The sequence below is a fragment of the Eumetopias jubatus genome, unplaced genomic scaffold (assembly GCF_037043125.1).
Source record: "Eumetopias jubatus isolate StellerSeaLion01/CBP00866 unplaced genomic scaffold, mEumJub1_p1.0 scaffold_1, whole genome shotgun sequence".
Taxonomy (NCBI): Eukaryota; Metazoa; Chordata; class Mammalia; order Carnivora; family Otariidae; genus Eumetopias; species Eumetopias jubatus.
The window spans coordinates 54,710,461-54,723,106 of NW_028274807.1; the positions used below are offsets into that span (position 1 = coordinate 54,710,461).

The 12,646-nt window shown below is 35.1% G+C and overlaps 1 protein-coding gene across 6 annotated transcripts in view; it reads left to right on the forward strand.

Moving 5' to 3' along the window:
* DZIP3 (DAZ interacting zinc finger protein 3) overlaps window positions 1–12,646 on the forward strand; it is a 96,318-nt gene that overhangs the window by 15,317 nt on the left and 68,355 nt on the right. For 5 of the 6 annotated variants that reach the window (XM_028110605.2, XM_088024405.1, XM_028110607.2 and 2 more), the window contains exons 3-5: window positions 3,414–3,486; window positions 6,345–6,500; window positions 11,822–11,938. In XM_028110605.2, the coding sequence (XP_027966406.2) occupies window positions 3,414–3,486; window positions 6,345–6,500; window positions 11,822–11,938 (346 nt within the window). The remainder of the gene's footprint in view (window positions 1–3,413; window positions 3,487–6,344; window positions 6,501–11,821; window positions 11,939–12,646) is intronic. The other variant, XM_028110606.2, reaches the window with a different exon arrangement.

Sequence of the window (12,646 nt, forward strand, 5' to 3'; positions counted from 1 at the left end):
CATCTTGAAGACACAATATTTGTCCGTTCCACAGAACTTTGGGAAGCTGGTGTGATTGAGATGCCCTTATGCTTGGAGATAATTTAGCAACTTTGATTAGTGGGTGAAATCTAATTACAGAAAATTTCTCTGAAGGACCACATTCTGGCTAGAGTTAAGAAGTGAAAAATGTGCTACAGCCTGCTACATGTGGGCATTCTCACCAAAATAGATTAATGTGATCTATTAATTTATTTTATAAGCATTTACTGTAATGCTTATAATGTAAAGTACCTCCTTGGTACTTAGAGAATAAAGACATAAAATTTTGGGTAGTTAGAATTATAATGTAGTAGGAAGATATATAAAAAGTTATATCTTTAGGCAAAGTGCATGCGTAATGCCATGGCTCTAGTAGAAAGGAACAATAATGATTGGGGTTGAGTGGGTTTCCACGAGAAGACACTCAAACTGAACATTAAAGGATAAGCATTTTGATGTATGTAGAAATGGAAGGAAACAGCAAGAAAAAGTACTTAAGATAAATGATTGGGAGGATTTCAACTGTCTTCTAAGGAGTTTAACTTTATTTTGGGCAGAACCAATGACCTTTTAAAAAGAAAGGAAATTTTACACTGTATTTTGGAAAGACTACTTCTTGATGGTGGGAGGGAACAGACAACAAAATATAACACTAGTAATAGTTCAGGAAAAAGCTGATGAAGGCTTGCAATGGTAGGAATAGAAAACAGGGATTTATAGAAGTAGAATCAACAGAATTCTATGACTGCTTAAATATGAGGGAAGGGGCAAAAGAGAAAAAGAGATGACTCAAAGGTTTCTAATGACCAGAAGGAGATATCTACCATTAGCTAATATGGGCTCAAAAATGGAGACAGGTTTAATGTGTGCATGAGAAAGAGAGGACAGATGATGAATCAGTTTTGGACATGAGGAAATTGAGGTGTTGGTAATATATCCTAAGTTGTGGAAGTTGTTGAGTAGATGGTTAGAAATTTGTAGTAGTACTGTCAGAAAGCAAGGCTGAAGGTATAGATTCAGGGGTTATTAGAATGGGTGCTGTTAGAATTCATGAAAGTTGGCTTATTTTTTTATTAATTCATCCAATAAATATTTGAGTGCCTACTTTATGTCCAATATTGGGATAGAGACTTGGAGGTTAAGTAGTGAATAAGAAGGGCCTGATCCCTATCTGAGAGGGTTTGTTTATACATGGGCATAAATGAAATTGACTTAAGTAGAAAATGTAGTAAGAAAAGAGAGGGATAAAAATGGAACATTAGTGGGGCGCCTGGGTGGCCCAGTCAGTTAAGTGTCTGACTCTTGGTTTCGGCTCATTGGTTGTGGGATCGAGCCCCGTGTCGGGCTCCATGCTTGGTGGGGAGTCTGCTTGAGATTCTTTCCCTCTGCCCCCTCCCCTGCCTCTCTCTCAAATGGATAAATAAACCTTTTAAAAAAAAATGGAACATTAGTATATATACTATGTATATTTCAGGATATATTGTTACAGCAAAACTTCAGCTCTTAGTAGCAGAACAAAGCATATAGGTGGTAAAAGTATCAAAATAGCAAAAGAAAAAATACTAGTCTTGTGTCTAGTTCTAGCTTTGCTACTTTCTAGGTGTTTAACTTAAAAACAAGTTATATAACCTCTCTGGACATCAATTTAATTATCTTAATGTATAAAGTGACTGCCATAGATGCCTGTGGATGTACCTACTATTCTAATATACCAGGAGCATGGTTTGATACCGTTAATGTACCTAGTTTGTATTAAATATTATTAAAATAATAAATGAATGTGATGAATGAGAGGAAGAGGTGTAGCCAGTGGTAGAAACTGAGAAGTGGAGGGCTAGGAGGAGAACCAGCAGCAGCAAAGATTGCAGAGGTTTTCAAGGAAGGTTGGAAGGTATGATGGGCAATGTTAAATGATGCAGGAAGACCAGGTAGAATGAAGAACTAAGACAAAGCTGTTGAAATAACAAATAGTAGGATTTCATTAGTAACCTTTAATAGAGCAATTTTAATGTTGGGGAGGGAATGAGGATTAAGTTCACATATCAAAATTTGTCAGAGAAACTTTGGTGACTGCAGCAGCCCACGTTCCACACTTGAATAAGAAGCTCTAAAGTGGGGTTTGGACATCTGGATGGTTCAGAAGCTTCACAGGTGATTTTAACGTGCATCTGGGACTGAGAACTGTTGGGTCGAGGAGTGAATGATCATGAAATAGAGTGAGTAAGAAGGGTATACATTTGGGAACTTTTTGTACTCTTCCACAAACCTCTGGAGAGGCTTCAGAACACTGCTGCGGTATTTTTCATTCCTTGACAACACAAGAAAGTTCCTTGTGTTCCTTTTTGGAGTGGGGCTTAGAAGTGGATGAAAAGACAGTTAAGAGGGTTTTTTTTGCCATGACATTTTAAAGAGCACTGAGAACCATCTTGTGAAATATTTGTGTGTATAAATCACCTTTTGTTGAAACTTACACTATGTGGATAATACTATACTATTTATCTGTCCTAGTTTCCCCTGACAAAATCAGTAGGCACATAGTGGATGATAAATGATTGTCTGGGAAATGAATACATAAATGTGAAGTAAGATAGGATAATTTTTATAAAGTACAGTGCTGAGTAAATCCATTGATATGTTTCTCACCTCAGTTTTATCTCTGCTTTTGTATAGAGTTAAGAAGATCATATAAATCTATACGATCCTATGTTATGGTTCTTATATTATGGGCCCTATATCCATGGTTCTGTGTGTAGGCAAAAGCAATTTTATAAATAATTTTTTTAGTTCTGTATGTAACACTGCATATGTTCACATTTCAAACCAGTGTCAGAAGCAAAACTTGTCAAGTTATTCCTTTTTTACAAAAATAGTTAATTTTTAAATATGATATTCTCTCTCAATTTAAAAAAATCATTTTGGAAAACTGGATAACTGTAAGGCCAGGAACCTGAAACAAAAATAAATAAATAAAAGGATCTGGATAAGATAGATCCTTTCCAAACCTTTATTATCTTCATAAACGCATGCACATGCAAACACACAAAACACCAGCCTTTTTAAGACCCTTTTTTCTTATATTTTCTTTAAGACCCTTTTTTCTTTACATTGCTATAAAGTTAATTTTTTCCCATGATTTTGGTATATTGTCTGTCTGTTCAAGAAAAGTTTTTTATATCAGCTGTTCTGTTTACCACCATCCAGTAAGGGCAGAGCATACCTTTTTTCCTTTGAGTTCCTAAATATATGATACCTACCACTATTGTCAGTCTTGATTTGAAACACATTGTTTGCACTTTTTGAACTTCCAAATTCACTTGTTAGATTCTTTACTACTACAGTTTGTGTTCTTTGTAAGGAGATACCCTGAATACACCTTTCTTTTTCATTTAAAGTAGGGATCCAACTGTGGAGGAGCAGACTAAGGAAGAAATCAAGAATAAGGTAGAAAAATCTACTGACCAACTGGTAAGAGAAGAGTTAATTTTCATTAATTGTCAATTAGTAATGAGTAATTATATATGCAATGTAATTCTAAATCTAGTCAGTTTATTTATCTGTTAAGAATTTGGAGGTTGACTCTACTTTCCTTCATAAGTAAATTTATGGTCATAATTAAATCTCTCTGATAATTGATACTTCTGTTATTATAAGCACGAATTCTCACTATAAGTTAAAACTAGTAGGTGATTGATTTGACTTGCCCAGAAACATCACAATAATCAATTTTAAGAAATCCCTTACTTGTCTTTTAAAAGCAAAATCCAAACAAAATGAAAATTATACACATACCAAGAAAACACACACACAGAATTTTTTTTAGTAAATTTCAGAGTTGTTTTGAAATTCTCTTTCCTATTTTTATCATCTTTACTGTTAGAAATTCCAGTTAAAAATGAAAGAGAATAAAGTATGCATTAATACAAGGTTAATATTGCCAATGACTATATTTTATGGTAGCTTAAAAAATATATATACACACATATATGAATATCACATGTGCTTATATTTAATGAAGGATGGATGAAGAGCTATTTGGGTTTTTTTAGTGCAATTTTAACCTTACGTATAGTTTTATGTGATTATTATTGTCCACTGTTAATAAATTTTATAAAGGTTATCTAGTAATGAGAAAAAATACATAAACATAAAATAGTCATATTATTCACCTGCATGAGGTTATCACTGTAAAAATTGTTGCAGAGAAAATACAATATATTCAGATGTACATAGGGATGTACACTTGAGCCAGGGAGGATTAGATCCAGAAAATACATTTCTAAATATAGAATTGGAAATAAAGAAGTCAAAGGAGGTGAAAACTTTGACCTGAATTTGGTTTAGAGGCTAAATTAATTTTGCGAAATGGATTGAGCATCAAATATTTTGATAACTGGCTTAAAAAATTGTACTTAGACAATTTATGACCACTAACTTAAAAAATTGTGTTTATAATAAGATAAAAATATTTAATAAGCATGAAGTTTATGGTATATCCTACTAAAATTTTTTATTCATACCATAATCTTGCTTGTGTATCAATTTGGTAATTAATATTAGATGATTTTGTGGTGACTTTTGACTGCAGAACTGACTGTTAGTTTGAAATGTATGCACTACTGACAGTGGTCATTCTTTTGAAGGGTTTGTCTAGGTACATTGTGGAAGCTTTTTAGTTTTTTGTAAACGTTTTGAAAAATTTCAAACTTACAGAAAAGTTCAAGAATAATAAAATGAATTCTTAAATACCCTTTGCTGAGATTTAGCAAACTATTAACACTTTCCTACATTTTTGGATATAATTTTCATATAATGAAATATAATAAAATGTAAGGTTATTTGTTGGGTATTGATGGGGATGGAGGAATCTTAATTTAAGACTCAAACCCAGAAGGGGAGAGTAGGCAGATAGTCCTACCTTGGACTTTATTGATTCCTAGTCACTTTCCTGGGTAATTGCAGTCTGTTAGACCTAATGGTCAAAGAGTCACCCCCTCCCTGCCCCAGGGCATTTTCAGTGACTCAAGCTTTACATGGCTTCCATAATAAAAAGCTGTCTTTTCTGATTTTCAGAGGTCAGCATCAACATATTCATATTCCCAAAGTTTAAACAGGGTATAGGAACTGTGGTATCTTGTTAAGGTTTGAAGGAAGTCCATCATCCATGTGTTCCAGGTGCTTCTTCATTGCCCACCCATTCCTCACAACTAATGTTAATAAACAATCCAGCAGGACTTGACTGTATAGCTATTGATTAGCCATTAATGATGGTTTATTAAGTCAGTAAGAATGAGTTCCTGTAGACCCAAGATTAGTATGACTTAGCTCTGACTGAATTAAGAGTCATTCTGTTTTATTACTTTGTTTATAATTTAAACTATTACAGTTCTATTTATTTTCAGTATGCTGTGTGTTTAGTAACTAAAGCATCAATCACATATGTAAAAAGTACTCTTAGATCTAGCTTTGATATTATTTTGTAGACTAATCTATGTAATATTTTAAACTTAGCATTTTTTATGCCTTAAGTGGATCAATGCAGGGCATTCTGTGTATTTCACAAGGGCAACCATTTTTTGAGCCATAATTTACACTTAAGCCTTAAATTGTAGATATTTCCCATCCCAGTACCTTATTAAAAAATGGTATAATTATCCCTATTTTAGAATATTTAATTTATAACTTCCAAATGAATTTATGATGGCCTTCTGTATATTAAAGCTTCCTGAGTTTTGGTCCTAAATTTCCTGCTATGTTTTAAGTTCCTTTAAAGCAGAGAGAATGTCTTATTTTTTTTTAATTAAAAAAAATTTTTTTAAAGATTTTATTTATTCATTTGAGTGAGAGAGACAAAGAACACACAAGGGGGAGAGGCAGAGGGAGAGGGAGAAGCAGACTCCCCGCTGAGCCAGCCGGGGAGCCTAATGTGGGAATCGATCCCAGGACCTGGATATCATGACCTGAGCCGAAGACAAACACCTAACCATCTGAGCCACCCAGGCGCCCGAGAATGTCTTATTCTTATTTGGATTTTCTATCGCTCTGTCACAGTTATCTACATATAGTATATAAAGGCTATAAAGGCACTTTTTTCTTTTTTTTTTTTTTAAAGTAGGCTCCACACCCAGCATGATACCCAATGTGAGACTTTAAACTCCTGACCTTGAGATCAAGACCTGAGCTGAGATCAAGAGTTGGACACTTAACTGACTGACCCACCCAGGCGCCCCACTCTGTTCTTTTTTTTTAATATTTTGGCTGGTCTTAATATTAGAGTAATAAGAATATGTAAATTGTGTAAATTTTTAATAAATATTGTCTTCTAGGGTAAACAGGAAAAGGACACACCTACTGATCTTGTCCCTGTTAACTTACTATTGGAAGTAAAGAAATTATTGAATGCAATTAATACTCTACCAAAAGGTGTGGTCCCTCATGTTAAGAAGTTCTTACAAGAAAATTTTTCCTTCCAAATTATGCAGGTAAGATTATAATTTGTTCTTTGGGGTGGAAGTACAGCTCTTTGTATATGACTGTCCAGAGAAAACATACTGTGTTCCTTTACTCTCACACTACTACTACTACACTGACGGTACTTCTGACACTAGATGTGTGGATTTATTCCCACATCAACCAATTCTCCTACACTAACTGGGTATCCAGCAAGTCAATTCAATTCTGATACTGTCTACCTAGAGTTAGTATCAGATCTCACAAGTTAAGGGCTCAGTCCCACAAATCTGCTCTGACTTCAGACACACAGTCACAGTATTGTCCCTGATACTTGTGACCAGCTGGCTATGGATTGAGGTTCTCATGACCCCTTCTTGGGTTCAGTAATTTGCTAGTATAGCTCACAGAGCTCCAGGAAATACTTACTTAATATTTACCAATTTATTACATAATGAAGGCTATGATAAAGGATTTAAAAAACAGCCAAATGAAGAGATACATAGGGCAAGGTCTGGAAGGGTCCCAAATATAGAAGCAGCTGTCTCTGTGGAGTTGGGGTGTGCCACTCCCCTGGCATTTGGATGTGTTCACTAAGTTGGAAGTTCTCTGAACCCCATACTTGAAGGATTTTTATGGAGGCTTCATCATATAAGCATGATCAATAATTAATTAAATGCCCAGCCCCTCCCCCTCTAGGAATGGGGGATAGTGCTAAAAGCTCCAAGCTTCTAATCATGGCTTGGTGTTTCTGCTGACCAGCCCCTATCTAGGGGCCTACTGAGGGTCACCTCATTAGAACAAAAGATACTCCTATCACCCAAGAAATTCCAGGGGTTTTAGGAACTCCTATGTCAGGAACCAGGATCAAAGACCAAATATTACCAGAAACTAGGAATGAGTATCAATGTATATATTTCTTATTATTTCACAGTGACTCTTTCCCTCTTTTCCTCCCTCCCTCCCTTCCTTCCCACAACAGTGCAGCTAAAGTCTTGAAATCTCCATCTTACTTTTTGTGAAGGGCTCTGGTGCCAGCTTTGACTGTAGACTTCTATTAAATAGAGTTAGTTGGTGCTAGTCTTTGAAGAATAATGGTAGTAATGTGGATTAGTAGCTAGTAAGCCACCATTGACTATAAGGTCTAGTGTTTATTCTTATTCTATTAATAACCCATAACATGTCACCCTGGGACAGGGGATTGCTTTTGGTTTTTATAATTTGTAAAATGTTGACAAATTTTTAAAAAATGTAAGCTAAAAACAACGTCCAAAGCTTGTTTATTTATGAGTAAAATAAATACTCTAGAGAATATATTGTAGATTTCTATCTTGGAAGTAGTGTTTTTTTTTGTAATAATTTATGAAACTTTCAGCACAAGATGGGTATCAGTTCTTAAATGAATGGAGTTTTTCAAAGTTAAAGAAAATGTTCTGCTCATTTCTTTGTAGCCCTTAGTTGGGGGCAGAACACCATAGGTTATGATTAAAAATTCAAACAAACTCTAAAAATATCCAGAGACTTTACATACAATTATAACCTTAACTGAGATAATTTACCAGTATGAATTCTGGTTTGAAACTGTGGAATAATGCCACTATTTCCTTCCTATCTTTTGGAAATTACCCAGAAACAACAACAAGAAATAGAAATCAGTAGCCTTTCTATAGGCAAACAATAGCCAATTAGAAGGTAAAAATGAAAGAAGAATGTTAGCAACCAAAAAAGTAAAATACCTAGGAAAACACATAAGAAATATACAAGATATAAACTAGTGTTTCTCAGAGTTTTCCTAGGCCACCTACATGAGACTGTCTGAACTCCATATTAGTCCTAAAGAATCAAAATCTCTGGAGGTAGGTCTGGGAGTCTGCATTTTAGCAAGTATCTACACACTGATTTTCTTCCCATTAAGTTTAGAAATCAATACTCTATATTGAAACTGTAAATGAAGATTTCTAAAACTCTAATAAAGGTAAGAAAAGACCAAATAGAAAGCAATACACGTAGGAAGATACAGTGTGATAAAGCTGTCAATTTTCCCTAAATTAAAATTTGTAAATATCACATATCAAAAAGTGACAAAAGGGTTTTTTGGGGTTGTTATTGCTGAAAGCTAATCCTAAAGTTTAGATGGGAAATAAAAGGAAGACTAGCCAAGAAAATTATGAAAGAGAAGTGTAGGGGAGAAGGGTTGGGAATTTGCCCACTTAGATTTTAAAACCTACTATGAAGCTCTCATAACTACAAGATTGTATTACTTGCTATTGACTCTATGGACAAGTCTAGAAAATAGAAGAGAAATTCCAGAAGTTAACCCAAATGCATACAGAACTGTTATGTATAAGATGACAACATTGATAATACTAAAGGGGGTTTGGACAAATTAAGAATCCCAGTAGGAAATTTTAACATGATCTCTTAATAAGTGATACAACATGGACACAAAATTAGTGGAACCGTAGCAAACTTGATCTAATTCACATACACACACATACAAACACAAAACACTACACCCAACAGTGGCAGAATATATATTCTTTTTAAGTGCACACAGAACATTTACAAAAATTTACCATGTGCTAGTCACAAAGCAAGTCTCATCAAATTTCAAAGAATCATAACATATAGAGCGTGTTCTCTAACCACTAGAAATCAATACAGAAAGGTAAATTTAAAAAATCACTGTTCTTAAGATGTACCTCTAGGTATACCCATGGGTAAGAAAAGAAATCACAATGGAAATTAGATAAATTTTTTAACTGAATAAAAAATACATATCAAAGCTTGTGTTGTAAGTAAAATATGTGCTTCAAAAAATATTTATAGCTTGAAATGCAAATATTAGAAAAAAGCAAATTTGAATATCAGTCATTTAAACATAAAGTTCAGGAGATTAATGGAAGAACAGCAAATTAAAAAAAGTCAAAAGAAGGAAGTAGTAAAGATATCTGTCTATTGAAATAGAATAAGGAAATAAAATAGAGAAAGTCAATAAAGCCAAAACTTGTTTTTTAAAACTGATAAATTCCTGGTAAGAATCTTAAAAAGGCAAAGATAACCCAAATCATGAATGAACATGAAAACATCAAAATTAATTCCATAGTCATCTAAAGGATAATAGAGAATTCTGCTACTTGCCAGTGGCTGCCTGAGTTGGTTTAGAGTAACCTTCCTTAACTGGACAAAGTCTTTGCTTAGTAATGTGCTTTTCTGGCAGATCACTTAATTCAACCGGGGATTGAGGTGATTCTAAGCTTCTGTTTTGTGAAGAAGGGTCTATTTATGCTTTACCTTTTGTAGTAAATAATATCAGTGCCCTGCACATAACCCTTGGCCTCTTGGCCTCTTATTTCAGTATGCTCTGGACAATTTCCAGTTTTCAATGTCTATATCTCTATGCCTTAAGGCTTTTCCCCCCCCTGGAACTACAGAAGACCTGTACTTCTCATGGCAGTTTGGAAGTCCCAAGGAATTAATACTCCTGCATCACCCATCACCACTCAGTCAATAAGCCTTGGGAGTTGTTCTGCAAATATCCCAGTTTTCTCTCCCTTGGAGTTGAATAATACTGAGGCTTGTGTTTTTCACTGTTTTACTGAGTTTCTCTGTTGTGTAACCCCAACTGCCCATTGTGAATAACTAAATAACACACCCTGTGGGGCACCTGGATGACTCAGTCAGTTAAGTGTTTGACTCAGGATTTCGACTCAGGTCATGATCTCAGGGTTGTGAAATCGAGCCCTGTATCAGGCTTCACGATGGGCATGGAGCCTGCTTAAGATTCTCTCTTCCTTTCCCCCCGACCCCCACTTCCCTCTCTTAAAAAAAAAAAATAAATAACATACCTATCAATTTAAAGCCTGTTTTCCCTCCCTTGTATCACATCTCTATTCCCCTACCATTGTTCTCTGCACCTCCCAAATAAACTAATTGCATTCAAGCTGGAACCAAAACTGACACTCTTACTCTAAGGGTATATTTCTTCAAGGTCCCAACGAAAGGATGAAGTGTTTTCCAGGTTCCCTCATCCTTGATAGGTAACGCATTCTGTTTTTTCCCCCAGCTTTGTAAGTTGGCTAAAAACTTTCTAGCATCCCAGGTTCTCAGCCACAGCTGAAAATGGCAAATTGCCATAAGGAGAAAAGTGGCTCCAAAAGTCAATCTCATGTCTCTAGGCTTTCCTTCTCTCTGAATGTTGGCCCCAGAGATTTTCAGTGCCTTGGTAGCTTTCTGTTGCTTTCAAAAAACAGTTTTTATATTTTCTCCGCTTTTTTAGTTATAAAGGAGGTGGAACTTCAGTGTTAAGTTATATACGCTTACTCAAATTCAAGAGTTACTGTTGAGTAACTGGTTGTATAAGTGAGTCTGGAATTCAAGTGATAGTTCTGAGCTGGAAAAACAAACTTGGAAACTGTCCAAGTAGACATTATTTAAAAACATGACAGTGGATTACTTTAGGGAATGTGTGTGTTGGTGAAGAAGAGGTTCATTAATTGAGTGCTGGGAAGACAAAGTATCTAGCTATCTAGGAGAAAAACAAAGTATTGTATATAAGAAACCATGTTAAGAAAGTGTAGGTTAAACTTTCCACACAGATAATACATTGTTAAACACATAATGGAATTCAAGCAAAGCACTTGTAGGTACAAGGCACTGAGAAATGGACACAAAGATAAGACATAGTCCTCCTTTTCATTTTATCCATATAAATAACAAAGTATGGTATATAATCCTATATTAGTTTTGTTCCAATCAGATTGCAGCTTAAGATGCCTTGCCCTGGTGTTGGAATTAAGCCAGCATTCTTACAGGGTCAGGGTTGGAAGGAAAATTTTAGCCATGCTTAGAGAACAGAAGGTATGAGAATAAACTGGGATTACCACTTTCCTTTAAAGTAGGAGTGGATGTGGCCAACTCTTGGCAGGCATAGGAATGCTGTTTACGTGTTTTGAGGAAATAGTTACAAAGAAGATTTGTCAGACTACTTAAAAACAAACAAATGAGAGAACAATTGTATCTGGGTGGTGTAGATTTTTATTTTTATTTATTTATTTGATTATTTATTTTAGAGAGAGAGTGGGGAGGGGGAAAGGGAGAGAGAGAAGCAGACTCCCTGCTGAGTGAGGAGCCCGATTTGGGGCTTAATCCCACAACCCCTGAGATCATGACCTGAGCAGAAATCAAAAGTTGGATGCTCAAACAGCTGAGCCACACAGGTGCCCTGGTAGTGTGGAGTTTTAAAAAATCATTTCCAGATTTTCTACGACTAGCGTGTATTACTTGTATAATAAAAATATACATAGATATTTGCTTTAAGTTAAAGAAATTTTTGACCAAATTATTTCCACAGAGAGAAGTTGCAGCTAACAGCCAGAATGGGGAGGAAATTGTTCCTGTTCTGACTTTACGTTTCTTGATAACACAACTGGAAGCAGCGCTTAGGAACATTCAGGCTACTAATTATACTGTAAGTGTTTTCTTTTGAAAGTTTGAAATAATGGACTTGGACAACATTTTCCAATGAGAGGGTAGCCAGTACAATCCTTGTTTCAAGGTATAGACCAATTTGTATTTTCCTTTTACCTCTGGAAAAAAGGTATGCATAAATTGATTTCCTTCCTGTGTCTTGTACTTTATGACTGCATCTCTGTAATGAGCCAAATCTTGTCCCCTTCTAAACCATAAAATTGTTCATCTTAAATGAACTAGTAAACACGGGCTTTCCCATTTGAAACAGAGAGTTATAAACTTCAGAAATTACTCCTTCCTTTCCTCCTAGTTGTTAATCACCTCCTGATATTTCTGTATTTGTAAAAATTGGAACTTCCGTTATCTGTTAATGAGTACTCATGCGAGATAAAATCGATAAGATATGCTTAATCTGTTCCGTATCAAATGATACTTTAGAAATAAATAGAAAATCTGAGGAAAAGTAAAACTGGCATAAAAAATCAGAACCAGTAGTATAGGACAGTAAAAGGAAAAAAAATCAATTCTTTGAATGCTTTGGATTTGTAAAGTAAACTAAGTTTCACACACATATAGAAGATGGATTAGTTATCTTCAAGAAAGGACTACCTAGGTACCAACTAAGATAGCCAAAGACACCAGACTCCTAAAATGTACAAGGAAGTGGAGAAATCATCTTTGTTTAGGACTCTCAGGATGAGGGTTC